General features: G+C 36.4%; 1 protein-coding gene across 3 annotated transcripts in view; it reads right to left on the minus strand.

Annotated features, from left to right (window-relative positions):
- GPM6A (glycoprotein M6A) overlaps positions 1–20,953 on the minus strand; it is a 375,929-nt gene that overhangs the window by 23,354 nt on the left and 331,622 nt on the right. For all 3 annotated transcript variants that reach the window (XM_017498542.1, XM_037727886.1, XM_017498544.1), the window contains exon 3: positions 17,153–17,309. In XM_017498542.1, the coding sequence (XP_017354031.1) occupies positions 17,153–17,309 (157 nt within the window). The remainder of the gene's footprint in view (positions 1–17,152; positions 17,310–20,953) is intronic.

Raw genomic sequence — 20,953 nt, forward strand, 5'->3', positions numbered from 1 at the left:
AATAGGTAGACAATAGCTGAGGGAATGCAGCTTCTAATAGTGGTTTTCACCATGGCCAGACATTAGGATCATCTGGTTAATGTGAGAGAGAAAAAGCAGCTCAGGCTTCTCCTGTGCTAATTACACCTACATTTTTAAAATCACTGCACATGATTCTAATAGATATTCATTGTTAAGAACTCCTTCTACATAGGAATCAAAGGAGATCTCAGGAGTACATTTGTTGTAAAGACTTCTTTGATCTTCAGCTTTAGACTCTGACAGGGTACTATCCCTAATGTTTAATAAACAATGAGATAATAAGCCAGACATGCATACTAATGTCAATGAAACAGCCAAAGGCATGAATGAGTGGGGTACCGGACATGAGCTAGATATTGAAATCAGAGTGTCTCGAATTTGTCACTACTGAATTTGAGGCCAGATCATTCTTTGTTAAGGGGACTGTCCTGTACAATATAAGACGTTTAACAATATCACTGCCCTCTAACCACTAGATGTCAGATATCAGTTGTGCAATCAAAATGTCTCAATTTCCCTGAGTGAAAAATAACTTCTTTCCTGTTGAAAACTACAACACTAAGGCAGGAAAACACCAAGTCAAAGGGAAGAAAATGCATACCTGAATATACGATCACTACAAATGCAAGGCGGAAAAGCATTACAATCCAGAAGGCTCTGGAAATTACACAGTGTATAGCTTAATGCAGAGGAAGTTACTAAGTCATTATGTAAATTACTCAAAAATATGGAATCATCATCATCATCATCATCATCAGTATTATAGCCCAAAACTACCTGTGCTTAAGTTGTTAGAAAATTATTTTTAAGTGATTCGTTATAACAACTTTATTCAAAATTACCAAAACTTAGAAGCAGCCAAGGTGTCCTCCAGTAGATAAACAGATAAATACACTCCAGCCCCTCTAGATAAAGGATGGAATATTAACCAGCACTAAAAAGAAATGAGCTATCAAACTATGAAAAGAGATGGAGAAATTTTAAATGCATATGACTAAGTGAAAAAAACAATCAGAAAAAGTCAGTCACTTACTGTGTAATTTTGGCTCTAAGACATTCTGGAAAAAGAAAGAGTATGGAGACATTAAAAAGATCAGCCGTTGCCAAGTGTAAGGGGATGAGAGGGATGAATAGGTGGAGCACAAAGGATTTTTAAAGCCCTGAAACTATTGTGTATGAAAGTATAATGGTAGATACATGTCATTATATATTTGCCAAAACCCAAAGAGTGTGGAACGCTCAGAGAAAACCCTCATCTCTATTGTGTATGAAAGTATAATGGTAGATACATGTCATTATATATTTGCCAAAACCCAAATAGTGTGCAACGCTCAGAGAAAACCCTCATCTAAACCGTACACTTTGGGCAATTGTGAAGTGTCAATGTAGACACTTTGATTGTGAATGTGCCATTCTGGTCTTGGTGGACTGTTGATAATGGGAGTCTATCCACGTGTTGGGAAGGGGTGCTATGTAAGAAATCCTGGTACTTTCTGCTTAATTTTGCTGTGAGCCTAAAAGTGTTCTAAAAAATAAAATCTATTTATATAACAAAAAATGATTTGAGAAATTTATTCATGAGCATATGTGAAAAGCTAATATTATGATCTAAGTGCTCACTGTGTGGTTTGGTTCATAAAAATCACCAATGTCATTGCGAAATGATTACATACTTCAATCTCAGTTGTTAAGGATGATTTCATCAAAATAAAATGATCTGTGAAACAGTCTGGTTTCCTACACTGAACTACAGGGATAAAACTACAGAGAATTTTCAGACAGTAAGTATAACGGCTGAAAATATGTTACCTTAGACATAGAGAAAGAAAATCTTAATTACTGTCATATAAGATACCTTTTTTAAGAGCAAAATAAAAATATCAGCCCATTAAAATAACCACAGTATTACTATGTATTGTTACTCTGCAGAAGGTAAAAGAATATTAAAAGTACTCAAAGTCCTTTTTAAAAAAATAGTTAAGGGAAATTTAACACAATCAAAATCAATTATTATGCTCCATAAATTTATTTTATTAGATAAAGCAGGTTTATATAATGTCTAAAGCCACACAATGCTAGTCACGAAAACTGCACTGCAAAGGCAAGCACGCTCTTGGTAAGTTTATCACATCATATTGTCCAGAGTTATTTTGTTCCCAGTTAAAATTAATAGAAATCAGAGCATGAGCTCTTGAGCTAAGGTAGGGAAATATCTCCAACGTTCTGTCTGTTTTACTGACTGCTTATCTCTAATGCTCAAAGTAGTGCCTGGAACATGGTAGACACTCAACAAACATTTGGTGAATGAATGATGCTGTGAATGTAAGGCTTGTCTTGTGAGGAAATATATCTTACCGTGTGTTTATCATTATGATTTACTGGGTTTTGATACATTTACCTGATAACTAAAAATAAAAATATGACAAATAAAAGGCAACTGTTCAAAATAATACAGTATTGACAGTTAAATGTCATTTTTAAACTGACAAATCTCAAGATTTTACAAGATGATAATTTCTCATTGGTTGGAAAGATTCTGAGGCACAGCAAAATTAAAAAGAGAATTAGATGGACATAAAAGTCTACAACCAAATATGGCCCTAGTGATAAATATATAAATTCAAGTGTTGAAAATTTTAATATATTATGTTAGAAAATAGAAACACTAGACATACTCTCAGCTTGTAAATATTTTCTTAGAAATATAATGCTGAATAAAGAAAATATGTTGCTAAAAGGTTAACAAAAATATTTCTGGAAAAAGTATACATAATATAGTCATAATTTTTTTAAAAACACACAAAAAATTGTTGCTATTACTTTAATAAGACAGGATAATGAAGAATGAGCTAAAACTACTCAAATTCTTCCATTAACAAGGGTCTTGCTTCTTATTCCTCAAATTAAAATTAATGAAAATTAGAATGAAGAAGCAAAAAAAACAAGTAAATGAAATTGTCATTGAATGCATATGCTGATCTGATTTATGTGGAAGAAAAATTCTAGTGATGGCTATATTATCTCACTTAGGTTGACAGTGTGAAACTTTTTATTACCACCCCTGCAAATAAGATAATTCTGCCATTGATGAACAATTATTATGGACTTTTCTACCTTGGTTATTCTAACTTTCATTATTCAATATTTTTGCTAAGTAACCAAAAATAAGATACCAGATTTACAGGCAAACCCTGAACACATTTAGTTGTGCAATTAGTATATACTTAATACATTTATATATAAGTCTGATAAAAACACTAGGATGTTATCTTTCTAAGTCAGATGGAGAGTTTAAACAATGTTGACACATTGACTACATCTCAATATCCAAGAGAAGTGTAATTTCATTAGAAGTGAGTGATAACCAGTGTGTATTCCTTGATGGGTATTTAATTTCAGATGAAATGGTGAAATCCCGTCTCTACTAAAAATACAAAAATTAGCCAGGCGTGGTTGTGGGGCTTCTGTAATCCCAGCTACTCAGGAGGCTGAGGCAAGAGAGTCACTTGAATCCAGAATGCAGAGGTTTCAGTGAGCGGAGATTGAACCATTGCACTCAGTCTTGGTGACACAGTGAGACTCTGCCTCAAAAAAAAAAAGAAAAAGAAAAGAAAAGAAAAAGGGAAGTCACTGAGGAAGTTAGCTTTAATTTTTAAACTTGAAAAGGAGCAATGAAGAAGGCCACACTAAAATATAATTATTGTTTTAATGATGTTTCCATAATTTGAAGCGTGAGTTATCGCTCTTCAAATCAGCCTTTCCATTGGAACCTTCAGACAGTTGGGCAAGACAAGGAAAAGACATGGAAATGAATACTGGTACATATCTGCATATCATTGTCCTGGGACGAAGTGAGAAATGTTTCAGGCCAGTGAGAATATGTCCATTTTTCTACCAAATGGCAACATACAAGCTATAATTTATATGTGAAGTTATAAGACAAAAATAGCTCTTAAAATTGATCATGTAAAGGAAATTATAAGCTTTATCAAAATCCAAGAGAGCACCACATATGTCATATACAAGTATCAACCTGCTGAGAGATTATCATTGACTCAGAACTTCAAATATTTAAAATGTTAAAAAAAATGCTACTTGAATACTTTTTAGCACATTCAGTAGAAATAAAACGGAAGTATATAGATGGAAATGATTGTTTAAAAAAAAACACATCCAGATTTGTGATAGAAAAAATTTTAAAGCACCAGAGAAGGCAGTTAAACAAAAACAGTGGCAGGTACATTTAATATTATTATGATACGTCAAAGGAATGAGGCATACCAAAGAAAACATCTAACTATTTGCCACAGGGTTGTTCTACCTCCCTGTATAATATACTGGGGGTTTTGAGGGAAGGGAATGATAACAGGAGTACGCCCTCTTGCCTGCACACCAGCTCGCACACATTTTTCAACTAGTGCTTTTCTTTCTTTCCCACTTAAAACCATATTTAGCTAGGCAAGGCATGGTGGCTCACTCCTGTAACCCCAGGACTTTGGGAGGCTGAGTCAGGCGGATCACCTGAGGTCAGAAGTTCAAGGCCAGCCTGGCCAACATGGTGAAAACCCGTCTCTACTAAGAGTACAAAAATTAGCCGGACATGGTGGCAGGCATCTGTAATCCCAGCTACTTTTGAGGCTGAGGGAGGAGAATCACTTGACACTGGGAGCCAGAGGTTGCAGTGAGCTGGGATCCCACCACTGCACTCCAGCCTGGGTGACAGAGTGAGACTCTGTCTCCAAAAAACAAACAAACAAAACAAAACAAATAAAATACCAGCAGGACAAGCAATTATCTATCTATCTATCTATCTATCGATCGATCGATTGATCGATCGATATCTATCTGTCTATAGCATTTACTTGAAGTATATATATGTATAGTATTTACTTGAAATCCCTAGTATTTACTTGAACTTATCTAGATAGATAGATAGAGCAAGAGAGAGAGAGAAACCAAGAAGATTCTATTAGGATTAGGATGGGCACCCAAAATCGCAGCTAGAAAAAAGGTCATGTTAATTTAGAAATGATGTGGCCAAATTAAAACATAGAAAGTTTAAATAATAACCACTGCTCATGCCATTGGAAGTAAACATGGTAGTGAAATAACTATATATAAAATCATTAAGTAATGAGAACATAAGTGTCAGAGCAAAAGATATAAATTTTCCCTACCTCAAGCATTTTTCCTCTTCAATCCAGCCTTTACTTTTAGTCAGAATAGTTTTTCTAAAATGTAAAACTAATTGCAATGTAGAAACTCTCACATATTTTTGGGGGGAATGCAAAATGGTAGAGCAGTTTTGGAAAGGAGTTTGGCAATGTATTACAACCCAAATACCCATTAATGGTAGACTGGGTAAAGAAAATGTGGCACATATATGCCATGTAATACTATGCAGCCATAAAAAAGGATGACTTCGTGTCCTTTGCAGGGACATGGATGACGTTGGAAACCATCATTCTCAGCAAGCTGACACAAGAACAGAAAACCAAACACCACATGTTCTCACTCATAAGTGAGTGTTGAACAATGAGAACACATAGAAGCAGGGAGGGGAATATCACACCGGGGCCTGTCTGAGGATGGGGGGGCTAGGGGAGGGATAGCACAGGGTGGAGGGATTGGGGAGGGATAGCATTAGGAGAAATACCTAATGTAGATGATGGGGGGATGGATGCAGCAAACCACCATGGCACATGTATACACCTATGCAACAAACCTGCATGCTCTGCACATGTAACCTGCAACTTAAAGTATAATAAATATATATTTTTTTAAAAAAACTAAACACACTGTTGCCATATAATCCAGCCATTGACTTGCTGGTATTTACTTGAATGAGTTGAAAACTGATCTACAGGAAAACCTGCAAGCAGATGTTTAAAGCATTTTACTAATTGCCAAAACTTGAAAACAACCAAGATGTTTCTGGGTAGGTGAATGGAGAAACAAACCATGGTACATCGAGGCAATAGAATATTAGTCAGTGAGTCAGTGTTACAAAGAAATGAGCTGGGGGTGATGGGGTTTGGGAAGAGATACTGGTCAAAGCTCACAACATTTCAGTTAGACAGGAGGAATACGTTAACAGATCTATTGTACAACATGGTCCATTATAGTTAATAACACTGTATTGTATTCTTGAACATTGGTAAGAGAGCAGACTTTAAGTGCTCTCAATACAACAAACCATCTGAGGTAATGCAAATATCAATTAGCTTGATTTAGCCATTCCACAATATATGCATATTTCAAACCAACATGTGGTACAGAATAAATATATACAACTTTTATACGTCAATTTATTCAACCAACCAATCAGTAAAATAAAAATATTTTTAAAAAGAAAAGAAATGTGCTATAAAGCCATGAAATGATGTGGAGGAACCTTAAATGCATATTGCTAAGTGAAAGAAGCCAATTGTGAAAAGCTATATACTGCGTGATTCCAACGATGACTTTCTGGGAAAGGCAAAACTGTGGAAAGAGTAAAAGAATCAGCCGTGTCCAGGGGTTAGGGGTGAGGGAGGGATGAGTAGATGGAGCACAGAATACTTTTAGGGCAATGAAGCACTCTGTGTGATACTATAATTGTAGATACATGACATTATATGTTTGTCCAAATTCATAGAATATACAACATCAGGAATAAACCCTGATTTAAACTGTGGACTTTGGGTGATGATGTGTCAATGCAGGTTCGTTGATGGTAACAAATGTACCACTCTGGCGTGGGATTTTTTTCCCTTTTTTTGAGATGGAGTCTCACTCTATCGCCAGACTGGATTGCAGTGGCTCGATCTCTGTCTCCCTGGTTCAAGCGATTCTCCTGACTCAGCCTCCCTAGTAGCTGGGATTACAGGCACACGCCACCATGTCCAGCTAATTTTTGTATTTTTAATAGAGACGGGGTTTTACTATGTTGGCCAGGATGGTCTCGATCTCCTGACCTCATGATCTGCCCACCTCGGCCTCCCGAAGTGCTGGGATGACAGGTGTGAGCTACCGTGCCCGTCGAAGAGATTTTAATAGTAGAGGAGACTGCATATATGTAAGAGAAAGGAGTATATTTGAATCTCTGTACTTCCTGCTCAATATTGCTGCCAATTTAAAATTGTGCTAACAAATGAAGTCAACTTTTAAAAATGAACTGCAATGCTTTCTTCTTTATTACCTTGCATTGGTCTCATCCACTCAACAAATCACGTTCATATACTTCAAGATTTACATGACACATCAGGGTTTGACACTTATTTAACTTCTCCATTCTGATCTAGGACATGGATGATTGCAGTACTCTATATTTCATTCTAATTCACACCTCCTGGGTTACTTGTAGAAGTTCTTTCTGGCCAGGCTTGGTGGCTCACGCCTGTAGACCCAACACTTTGGGATGCTGAGGCAGGTGGATCACAAGGTCAGGAGCTCAAGACTAGCCTGACAAATAAGGTGGAACTCCGTCTCTGCTAAAAATACAAAAATTAGCTGGGCATGGTGGTGTGCACCTGCAGTCCCAGCTACTCAGGAGGCTGAGGCAGGAGAATCACTTGAACCCGGAGGCAGAGGTGCGGTGAGCCTAGATTGCTCCACTGCACTCCAGCCTGGGCAACAGAACGAGAGTCTGTCTCAAAACAAAAGGAAGTTTTTTCTATCCTCTGAATCCAAGATCAAGAGCCCCATTTACTCACTAATTTGTTAATACAGTTATACATCCTTTAAAGAAAGGAATACATTTTGAGAAATTCATCATTAGGCAATTTAGTCTTTGTACAAACATCATAGCATATACTTATATAAACCTAGATATATAGCTTACTACAAGCCTATGCTACATGGCATAGCCTATTGCTTTTAGGCCATAAATCTACATAGCATGTTGCTATACCAAATACTGTAGGTAACTGTAACATGATGGTAAACATTTGTGTCTCTAAACAGATCTAATCACAGAAAAGGTACAGTAAAAGTATGGTATTGTAATCTTACAGGACCATCCTCTGATATGTGGTTCTGCACTGATGAACACATTAGGGGTGCCTCACTCTCATTAAAATTTCCTGTGTGCCCACAATGTGTACTGTACTGGGCCTTAGGTCTAGTCAACAACACTTCTTTTTGGTTGTTGTTTATAATTTTTATTTTTAATTAATTAATTTATTTATCTATTCATTTTTTGAGACTGGGTTTCACCATGTTGGCCAGCCTAGTCTTGAACTTCTGACCTCAGGTGATCCGCCCACCTTGGCCTCCCAAAGTGTTAGGATTACAGGCGTGAGCCACCATGCCCAGCCTTAGCAACAATTCTTTTTCACAGACTTTAATCACCTCCTCTCTGTGCGAACACTGTAAGCTCTATGCATGCTCATCAATATGCTTGGCATGCATGAGTTCATGTACACATCTCCCATGTATTCTGACTATACTAAGGGCACCCCAGGGGCAGGGATTCTGTTTTGTTTCTTGATGAATCCTTAACAACTCAGCATCACATATCAATCCTTGTAACAGATCCTTAAAATAAATAAAATGGAGCCAGATATTTTATTTTTTCAATTGAAAACAAAATTCAAATAAAGTCAAATTATATAAAAATAAAAGCATTGGCCAGGCGTGGTGCTCAAGCCTATAATCTCTGCACTTTGGGAGGCCAAGGCGGGCGGATCATGTGAGGTCAGGAGGTGTTTGAGACCAGCCCGACCAACATGGTGAAACCTTGTCTCTACTAAAAATACAAAAATTAGCCTGGTGTGGTGGCACATGCCTGCAATCTCAGCTACTTGGGAGGCTGAGGCAGGAAAAGTGCTTGAACCTGGGAGATGGAGGTGACAGTGAGCCAGCTGGGCAACAAGAGCAAAATGCCATTTCCAAAAAAAAGACAAAGCCATTGGCTTAGTAGAACATATATGTTTTCAGCAAATATTATTGTAGAGAAAAATTCCACTTCGTGACTATTAACAATATAATATAATTTTAATATCAGGAATACTATAAATGCCTGAGAAACATACTTCTTTTTCTTTTTGAGATGGAGTCTTGCTCTATCCACCAGGCTGGAGTGCAGTGGCACCATCTCGGCTCACTGCAACCTGCACTTCCCAAGTTTAAGCGATTCTCCTGCCTCAGCCTTCCGAGTAGCTGGGATTACAGGTGCCCACCACCACGCCCGGCTAATTTTTTTTTATTTTTAGTAGAGATGGGGTTTCACCATGTTGGCCAGATTGGTCTGGAACTCCAGGCCTTAGGTGATCTGCCCACCTTGGCTTCCCAAAGTGCTGGGATTACAGGTGTTAGCCACCGTGCCCCAGCCTGAGAAATGTACCTTTGACCAGTGTTCCCAATATAATAATGCTAGCCTTACTAATTCTTCAGAAAACGTTAAACTTTAATATCCTGAAAATACTTAGTTTCCCCATAAAGCAATCTTAAAATATAAACCATAGTAGTAGTTAATCTCAGAATGAGAAACAGAGATAAAGAAATGGAGTTTCAAAATGTTGTGAAGCAATATCTTTTGTAAAATGTTATTGATTGAAAGGCAAAGTCCTAAAAAAATAGCTCTTGAGTTTTTCCAAAAGTAATTTTAAAAATAAATATATTTACATAAAGATTTTTCCCAGTACAGTAGGCATACAATTTCTGGTTGCAAAATAAAGGCATCCATTAACCAATCAATATTTAAACGCCCATTAGTAATCTGTGGTTATTATTTCATCTTTAGTGGTCTATTTAAATAATAACTATTACATGTTTGAAAATATTTGGCATACTGAAAGGGTATCTGAGCTCGAACTAACCAATTTAAAAACCATATTTTCCTTTGTGAAGTGTCACCTGAAAGTGTAATATTGAGGCTAATCACACTGACAACAGTTAATATGAGTGAATGTATCCAGATTGTGTTCTTGGGAGTCACCAAGTCTAAGAAGCTGAGGATGAGCACTTGTTATCCTTGACATTAATTCATGGCTTTATTGCAAAATTTGATTGAAAAACCTATACTTCGAGGTGCCTTCATTTAAGCTATGCTACATTTGTAAGTAGAAATTAGAAATTCATAAGTTATGGAGATATTTCCCTAAAATTTTTCAGAGGGCATCACATTCTATAATTTAATTTTATATTAACAAAATTAGAAACTTGGAGATTTTAAGTATTATGCAAAAACAAAATAGAGGCCTGTAGACTATTAATCTGCTACAGACAGGGTATTTATTATAAAATAGATTTTTTATGTAATTATTTTTAACATAACTACTTTGTTTAGGAAAGCATGGGTCAGATAATGTGTCATTTCATGTATTTAGTTTTTCTTTTTCAGTAAAAGTACTTTAGACACCCTAGATATGATGTGATGAGAAAGATACATCTCTGTAACCTTCCTCCTCATAACTCAAAACCCCAATCCAAAGAGGAAAACATCAGACAAATTACAACTGAAGTTCCTTTACAAAATGTATTACTTAGGTAATACCCATTAGAACTGTCAAGGCCTTTGAAAACAAGGAAAGTCTGAGAAAATGTTGTAATTCTTAGTAGACTAAGAAGAGACATTTAAATGTAATATGGAATACTGATACAGAAAAAGAACATTTTGCAAAAACTAAGGAAATCAGAAAGAGGCATGGACTTTTATTTAACAATAGTGTATCACTATTGGTTCATTAGTTGAAACAAATGTACCATATTAATGTAAGGTGTCAATCATAGGGCAAACTAAGTTTGGTACATATAGAAACTGTGCTGTCTTTACCTTTCTGTAAATCTAAAATTATTCCAAAATAAAATGTTTACTTAAAAAATACTTCAGAATTATAAAAATGTAAGCAGTCATAAATTATACAAAATTATATCCTAGGACAATCTGATATGAGAATATATAAAAGTGTTTTAAGTATTGGCCAAAGAGTATATACAATGACTAGAATCATCTTAAAAATCAAAAACAGATATAAACAAAATAAAATGTTCAACATTTTGAGAAGTTATTTTTATTTTAACTGAATTTCAGTCACAACTTATGGTGATCCACATGATGCAAACTTTGTATCAACTTTCCATTTCTGGCTGCTGTAAGTCTCTTGTGTTTAAAAATCTAAACTAGATGCTTTACACGGAGTTTTCCATTTTATCAATGCCATCTTATGAGACTAGCAAAACATTTCGGTCAACTTTTACATTAGACATCAGAACAAATAAGAACTTCATTTATTCATATTTATTTCTTTCTATAATTTATATACCAGCATAATCTCTCAACAGTTACACTGAGACTGGTCCACTGTCCTAATAGTTAGAGCTCTGTTCTGAAGCAATACATGAGATCTACGTAAGATACTTGCAGCAAATAAAATCCTGGTCCTTTTTCCTCATGCAATGCTTTTTGAAACATTATTTTAAAATATCACCCCTATGTTTGAAGAAGTCTACATCCTCTTGCACCCCACCCCAACTTTTCCCTACTAAGAAAACAGTTAAAGTCTATTGTTAAAATCCGAGAAAAAATGATGTTGCCTTCCCCATGTTAGATTTGGAGTTTCCTAGAAAGAGGCAAGGCTTCATTCTAGAAATTCTGTTTCCTCTGTTTGGGTTCAAATGGTGTGTGTGTGTGTGTGTGTGTGTGTGTGTGTGAGTGTCTATGTGTTTTATTTTTAAAAGGACTAAATTTTAGGGAAAGTCTAGAATGCAGAGTTTCTTTACAATACTTAGAAATTTATCTTAGGCCTTCTTACAGCTAGTTATCAAAAGTCTGTTAGTCACAGAAAAGCATTTTAGGCTACCAAGTTCTTTCATATCCTGCAGGGTATTCTTGTATTTGTAAAAAGAGGCAATTCATGATTGTCAATAAAAGCAAAGGTGAAAATGAGGACATCCCTGTAATGAAAAGCTTTCCAATGACCAATGAATGATCTTACTAAGAAGCAAAACAGAAAATGACTGTCAAAAGTTACAAAAGACCCTGTGAACAGATAACTTTCCTATTAAATTAACCCAAATAAACCATAAAATGGAAGAGAAGACCTAATCATCAGGTTAGTGGCATGGGCTCTGTGCCTGAGGCTTGAATTCAAATCTGACTTCATCACCCACCATGTACCCCAGGCAAGTCAATCATCTTCTCCAGGTGTCAGCTTCTTTATCTCTGAAATGAGGACAATTCTACTATCTATCTGATATAGTTTATCGAAGGATTCAATGTCCTACAATTTAGTATGATAGGTATAGTATGGGCATATGTAAGTGCCTAACAAATTTTTCCTATTAATATTACTGAACTTATTATTAGTACCAAAATTTGACTTTAAGCTATGAAATGGAGCTGTGAGTTATAACATACAGAATATATTTTAAGAAAATTATACAGAGTATGTCTTAAAAATAGTCTAATATACTTTGGTGAAATCTACCAAAACATGATGCTAATAAGACAGATGTTTTAAGCTAAACAAATAGAATAAAGGTTGAATATCCTTTATCTGAAATGTTTAGGGCTAGAAGTGTTTTGAATTCCAGATTTTTTCAGATTGTGTAAGAGTTGCATTAGAGTTACTGGTTGAACATTCAAATCCACATATGTCAAATCTGCAATGTGCCAATGAACATTTCCTTTGAGCATCATGTTGGTGCTCAAAAAGGTTTACGTTTTGGAGCATTTCAAATTTGGGATTTTCAGATTAGGATATTCAAACTTTTATGTTTATCTCTGAAACAGGGTAACAATAGCAATCAATTTTGTTGCTTTAAAAATTGTATATGAGAGCCGCTCGCAGTGGCTCATGCCTGAATCCCAGCACTTTGGAAGGTCGAGGAGGGTGGATCATGAAGGCAAGAGTTCGAGACCAGCCTGAGCAACATGGTGAAACACCATGTCTACTAAAAATACAAAAAGTAGCTGGGTGTTGGTGGTGTTTGCCTGTAATCCCAGCTACTCAGGAGGCTGAGGCAGAAGAATCGCTTGAACCCGGGAGGTAAAGGTTGCAGTGAGCTGAGATCACGCCACTGTACTCCAACCAGGGTGACTCTGTCTCAAAAAAAAAAAATTGCATATGGAAGCACGTTGCTGTTAAAATAAGATTGTTATGAGTTGAATTGTGTCCTCACAAAAGTCACATGATAAAATTCTACCACTAGTATCTCAGAGATTTATTTTATTGATCTTTAAGGAGTTGAGAAAGAAAAAATTAGGTCATTAGGGTTTACTCTATTTCATTATGACTGCTGTCCTCATAAAAATGGAGAAATTGGGGCACAGCCTTTCAGGCAGGAAAAACACCATGTGAATATGAAGGCAGTGATGGGTGGTACTTCTATAAGCCACTGGATGTCAGAAATTACCAACAGCCTACCAGAAGGTAAAGGAAAAACATGGAACAGGGTGTTCTTCACAGCCTTCAGGAAAAAAATCCACCCTACTAACACCTTGGTCTCAAACTTCTAACTTCCTTAACTGTGAGACAATGAATTTCCGTTGTTTGAGCCATCCACTTCATAGTACCCTGTTGTGGTAGCACTAGCAAACTAGTAAAAACACTTCCAAACATTATTGTTTTAACTCTCAGAGCAGGTAAACTTATGGAAACTAAATTTATTAAACATTCCATAGAGTTTAGTACATTTAGGAAATCTATTACCTCAAAAGCCTTGCATTTAAAAATCTAAATGTCAGAAGAAGTATAGATAAATTCTGAGATCCATGATGATGTCATAGTAACAATCGGCAATTTATGGAAATAAGAAAATTGGGGATGGGTGCAAAAATCATCCCAATATTTCAAAATGTGACACACTGAATGTCTCCTAACTTGCAATAGAATAAATATGTTTTGGTTTAAATTTTAATAACAAAATATGGTTAAAGAAAATATTTCTACATTAAACTTAATTAGTTCATGTTTAATGTATTCAATAACATGTATTTGAATGTACTCAATTTGGTGCCATTTAATATTTGAGGTAAATACACTTTGTTACTTAAAATATTTTAAGAACTTTGTATAATGTTTTAATAAAGTGGTTAATAATCATTTTCACCCCAGAAATTTAATATTGTGGTTTTATGTTTTATGTGCCTCAAATTCTGGATTTCAAATGATAGATAGCATTAAAATGTTGTAACCAACTTGAATTGGCCGATATTGCATGAGAGGAAACACAGAATACAGATCAAATTATGCTTTCACAAGCATTCATTAAGTAAAGGGAATATTGATTATCACTCTCCATTCAGTGATACAATGCTGTTTCAATTTTTTTTTTTTTTTTTTTTTGAGAACAAGTCTTGCTCTGTCACCCAAGCTAGAGAGCTGTGGCATGATCTCAGCTTACTGCAACCCTGCAACCTCTGCCTCCCAGGTTCAAGCGATTCTCCTGCCTCAGCTGGGACTACAGGCACGTGTCACTATGCCCAGTTAATGTTTGTATTTTTAGTAAAGACGGGGTTTCACTATGTTGGCCAAGCTGGTCTCGAACTCCTGACCTCCTGATCCACCCACCTCGGCCTCCCAAAGTGCTGGGATTACAGGCCTGAGCCACCGCGCTCGGCCTGCTGCTTCAAAATTAATTGCATTTTTGCTGATGTAGTTTGAATTAGTAACCATTTTCCTCTTTATGCAGCAGAGAGAAACAGGGATAGTATAACAACCTTCTGTTACTATTAGCTAAGGAAGATTTTTATATAATATACTTGTTGCAAAAAAGAAAATTCCACCCTTTAGTTTATTCAATATTCCAAGCAGAGTTGAACTGAGATACCTTCAAAAGCCAGACACACTGAAAGCTATGGAACACAGGCAAAACAGATTAACAGGTTCACTTTGAACATAGTAAGGTAGACAAAAAGATACATTCTGCCTATAAAAAAAAAAAAAAAAAAAAAAAAAAGCAGCAGCAGTACAATGGAAATAAGTAGCAGGAGAGGGTGGAAGAGAACTATTTCTTTTCCCCTCGATTCCATTGGAGCTACAAGTGCTGCGTGATATGCAAGCTGGGGTGGGGGTGTGGGGGATGGTTGGCAGAGGGGAAGCGGGGCAGGGTTCTGCAGCACTGGCTGCAGCCGCCACTGTTTACCTCTTTTTTTTTTTATTGCATTTTAGGTTTGGGGGTACATGTGAAGAACATGCAAGATTGTCTTGGAGCTAGTCCCCTTCATGAAGGCAGAGTGCTGGGACAGACAAGGTATGGTTCCCAGCCTCACCCGCTGCACTGCTGCCTCTGCAGAACGCAGGGGAATGCAGCTCCTACTCCCGCCTCTGCTCTGCTCATTCCGGGGTGACAGGGAGGTGTTACAGGGGTGGGCGGGGCATCTTGCTGGGCTGACACCCTGCTGCGTTGCCTCTGGAGGAACCCACGCAGTTGCCGCCAACCTTCTGGTCTGTTGTGTGGGAGTGGTGACACAATTGTTGCCATTATAGAAAAAAAGAAAAACGTGGCTCATGTTTTGCTTCGAAAATTCCTATGTGAAATACTGTAAGATGCTTGAATGGCAGGCAGATAACCAACTGCATCTCTAGATATATATAGATATGCAGTTTCTTCTTTGTTTTTTCTTTTTACTGTGAAGTAATTTTCAAATTCTGAATGAAATAACACAATTGACTGCACTTTTCCTGGCAGAGGGTTATCACCTTATGGTAAGATGTGCTTTCAGACCCCCTTATCTCCATTTTTTCACTAGGGCGTTAGCATCACAGACTCGTTGAACTGGAATAAACTTCAGAAATGATCCTCATTTTGTAAATGAGGAAACTGTGATCCATAAAAGGTAAGTGACTTGCCAAGGCACACCAGTGGCATTACAACGTTACTGTTCCAACAGTAAGAAAAAATCCCATTACTCTATAACTCAATTTACTATACTCTATTGGCAGAAGAGATACAAATCTTAAAATCAGACCTTGCCTTTTTACTAGAGAAATTGCTTAGGCATCCCTGAACATTGGACCACGAATTATTCATATTTTAATTTTTCATTAATCCAAGATCTCTGTGTAACTAACTTTCTCCAGGTCTATAATATGATGTTACTGATTCAAATAATTTCAATAATAAGGCACAGTTTAAAGCCTCTTAGTCACATTATTGGGATTCTAGTTCTACTCTTACTCATATGTTTTACCTCTTTGGGTATTACGATAAGTTTTGTCCCAAACCAAAAATAGGTAATTCTTATAAGAAATAATTCCAGAGAGACCACTACAAATACCCACAACTCAGGTAAACTATCTCATCAGATTGTTGTTACTGTTGACACTGAGAAACATAATAAAATGAATTAGAAACAGGTTAAAATTAAAAAGATTTGCTGGTTAACAGGTATTTTTTAATGTTACTGTGAGATTGAAGTAATTTATATTATTCCTTATTAGTATTATATTACTTAACATGTAATATAAGTAATATTTAATAATAAGTAATATCCACCTTTTTAATATGAATTATATGCTACAATTAGACACTGTTACATAACATTAGAAGAAAGTAAAATATGTCTGTCAAGAATGGAAGCTTCAACATTTCATTATAGAAAATTATTTTGCATAAAAGGGCAAAAGTACTTTCAACCATATTACTTTTTATTTTTACCACTCTTAGGCATTAGTATATATGCATTGTCTGTATTGCAAAACTCTAGAGTAAGACTATAAATTTGATTTGCCATTAAATATTATATCAATTAAAATTTAAGGCTGAAATTAATAGAATTATTCAGTTAATAGAAAACAGAAATTACATGATATAGCTATCCTCGAATTTACAGTAAAATACAGAGATATATGTTTAACAGGAGAGAGGCACATGTATTGCTGATAAATTGGAGATGAATTTTTCTGGGATTGCCATGAGAACCACAAAGCTCTTTGAAAAAAAATTCCATAAATCAATCTACAGTTTTGCTACTTCTAGAAACAAAACTAGTTGTGCTACGTAGAATCTGAGGATTTGAAACTGATATTTCACAAGGAATAATCTTACTTTCAAAAATAATGTTATCACGATTTAAGATAGCCATCACAGAAGGAAATGTTACTGTGTTTAAAAAAACACTTTAATTCTTGGAAGATGAATGCAAACACCTGTGTGCTATTTAAATAAATGGACATTAAATACTGAATATAGAGAACCAACATACCCAAGCGCTCACACATCTGCCACAAGTGGTGATTTTGAAATCCCCATAGAGATCTTTGATGGCACCAGTTGTGAAGAAACCTTCCACCATCAGCAAAATGCCATACACAAAGAATGCAGCTGCGATGCCGTAGATCACATACTTAAAGATGTCAATCCTGGGAGAAAAGACAAAGTGATTTATTGCAATAACTTTTTATTGCTGCGATGCAGAAATTGATTCTCACATACTCATGATCCTTTTGGAATGAAAGTTACAGAATATTTATATGCATAATAGGGGTTGGATTTCAAAAACAAGTTTGCTTCATATATCTAATGTTTATATATAAATTTTGTGCTGCCACTTCCAATATTTGTTGACAAGAGAGTTAGGGTTTTTATGTTTGTAAGTTTCTTCCACTTCTTTTCTTGCCTCCCCTCCTCCTTAGTTCACACCAAAGTAAGCTGGAGTTTGCTTGTTTTTTTTTTGTTTTTTTTTTTCTTTTTGGAGACAGAGTCTTGCTCTGTTGCCCAGGCTGGAATGCAGCGGTGCAATCTCGGCTCACTGCTACCTCTTCTTCCTGGGTTCAAGTGGTTCTCCTCCCTCAGCCACCAAGTAGCTGGGATTACAGGCATGTGTCACCATGCCTGTGTCTTTTTAGTAGAGGCAGGGTTTCACCATGTTGGCCAGGCTGGTTTGAACTCTTAAGCTCAGACAATCCACCACCTCGGATTCCCAAAGTGCTAGGATTCCATTCGTGAGCCACTGCACCTGGCCTATTCATTTATTAAGCAGTATAATCATAATAAAATTCCTTTAATTAGAACAAAATACCAAATATAAAGATTTGTGTATGTAACACTGTTTTTCAAAGGGGGAAGAAAGCTTTATAATTAATGATGTAGTTGTTTTACATAAAATGATATAAATCCCATATTTTGTCATTACAGATAGTCGATTACAGTTGTATTCTATTTTGTACTCATCATAAACGTCATGTGTATTTTTAATGTTAATGTGAATAATAAAAAAAGATATGGTTTCACAGATAAACATTGAAAATGAAGACTTTTAGGCAGAATCACTAACGGATATCCTGTGGAATTGGGTCTGAGCCAAGATATGGCATACTTTTGTAGTCACAAGAGAAGGTTCTTTGCATTTTCTTACATTTACATTTTCTTAAAATTGATCGCCCAGTTGAAAAAAACGCCCATGTGGCTAAAATAAAATATGTATCTAGAAAATGTAGAAATGTGCACACACAGAACTGATACATGGATAACGGATGGATACATAGATTTTATTCTTTGCCCTTAGCTCTGTAACTACAAAATGAAATTCAATAAGATGAAGAACAATTAATTTATTTACAAATTAAGATCATTTGCATTTCCATGTTTTGAAAACATTCATTTCATATATATGCTCCAAATAATATCTTTTAAATCTGTAGGAATATTTATAGTCTTAGGTGTAGCCTAGAGCCAAATATTCCATTGGGATTTATTTACTATACATACATCTGCATGATCAGTGAACATTTTACATTCGTTGCAATCAGAGTTGAAGAAACAGCCAGTTAAAGGCAGATGTGGCAATAACACGAACTGAATGCTATACAATAGTTACTTAACCTAAAAAATAAGTTGTATTTAATACTGGGAATGTATTAACTGTGTACATTTCTTTGGATAGAGACCATGACTTTCTAATTAAAATTTAATACAGCACCAACATATGAGTACCTGTTGATGCTAAATATTTTATTGAGACTGCTGGACGAATTCAGTGAGTATGAAATAAATTTACATTTTCAATCAACCCACCAGTCTTCCTTTGAACTTCTAATTTTTTTTCATAAATCAGATTTATGAGGGAATGATTTCCATAAAAGGTATGATTTCCTTTTATTTATTTATTTATTTTTCAAGACACTATCTCCCTCTGTCACCCAGACTGGAGTGCAGTGACATGAGCATGGTTCAGTGTAGCCTCAACCTCCCAGACTCAAGTGATCCTCTGGTCTCAGCCTCCCAAATAGCTGGGACTAGAGGTGTGCACCATCATGCCCTGCTAATTTCTTCATTTGTTTTGTAGATTGAGACCATGCTGCCCAGGCTGGTCTCAAGGGATCTGAACTCCTGGGTTAAAGAGATCTGATATGGTTTGGCTGTATCCCCACCCAAATCTCATCTTGAACTGTAGTTCCCATAACCCCCATGTGTCATAGGAGAGACCCAGTGGGGAGGTGGTTGAATCTTGGGGGCGGTTATCTCCATGCTGTTCTTGTGATAGTGAGTTCTCTTGAGATCTGATGGTTTTATAAGGCACTTCCACTTCGCTCTGCACTTCTTTCTCCTGGCTATGTAAAGAACATGTTTGCGTCCCCTTCCACTATGATTGTAAGTTTCCTGAGGCCTCCCCAGTTGTGCTGAACTGTAAGCCAATTATACCTCTTTCTTTTATAAGTTACTCAGTCTCAGGTGTGTCTTTTACAGCAGCATGAGAATGGACTAATATGAGATCTGCCAGCCTCGGCCTCCCAAAATGCAAGAATTTCTGAGCCACTACAGCCAGGCTTCCTTTAATATTTGACATCTCTACTAGAATGTAAGTTTCATAAAGGCAGGGGGTTTTAGCATTTATATCAACTACTGTATCTTCAACTAAAATTGTATCTGACAGTGCTGGATAAAAAACTTTGAATTGGGTGGGGGCAGTGGCTCAGGCCTGTAGTCCCATCACTTCGAGAGGCTGAGATGATAGGATCACTTGAATCATGTGTTCAAAACCAGCCCAGTCAACATAGCAAGACCCCATCTCTACAAAAATTAAAAAACTAGACAGTCTTGCTGGCTGAAGGCTATAGTCCTAGCTACATGTGAGGTTAAAGTTAGAGAATTGCTTGTGTTTAGGAGGTCAATGCTGCAGTGAGCTATGATCACCCCACTGCACTCCAGCCTGAGAGACAAAGTGAGATCCTATCTAAATTTAAAAAATATGAAAGAAAGAAGTAATTATTAAATTAATATATATTTAATAAGCAATCACAAAAGAGCTACTAAATGAGAGAAGTGTCTAACAAAGTCTCTTAATTCTTTTTTTAATTGCATTTTAGGTTTTGGGGTACATGAGAAGAACATGCAAGATTGTTGCACAGGTACACACATGGCAGTGTGATTTGCTGCCTTCCTCCCCATCACCTATATCTGGCATTTATCCCCATGCTATCTCTCCCCAACTCCTCACCCCCTGCTGTCCCTCCCCTATTTACCCCCGACAGACTCCAGTGTGTGATGCTCCCCTCCCTATGTCCATGTGTTCTCATTGTTCAACACCCACCTATGAGTGAGAATATGCAGTGTTTGATTTTCTGTCATTGTGTCAGTTTGCTGAGAATGATGGTTTCCAGGTTCATCCATGTACCTACAAAGGACATGAACTCATTGTTTTTGATGGCTGCATAGTATTCCATGGCATATATGTGCCACATTTTCCCGGTCCAGTCTATCATTGATGGGCATTTGGGTTGGTTCCAGGTCTTTGCTATTGTAAACAGTGCTGCTATGAACCTACATGTGCATGTGTCTTTATAACAGAAAGATTTATAATCCTTTGGGTATATACCCAGCAGTGGGATTACTGGGTCAAATGGAATTTCTATTTCTAGGTCCTTAAGGAATTGCCACACTGTTTTCCACAATGGTTGAACTAATTTACACTCCCACCAACAGTGTAAAAGTGTTCCTATTTCTCCACATCCTCTCCAGCATCTGCTGTCTCCAGATTTTTTAATGATTGCCATTCTAACTGATG

This window comes from Cebus imitator, unplaced genomic scaffold, assembly GCF_001604975.1.
Source record: "Cebus imitator isolate Cc_AM_T3 unplaced genomic scaffold, Cebus_imitator-1.0 Scaffold243, whole genome shotgun sequence".
NCBI classification, from domain to species: Eukaryota; Metazoa; Chordata; class Mammalia; order Primates; family Cebidae; genus Cebus; species Cebus imitator.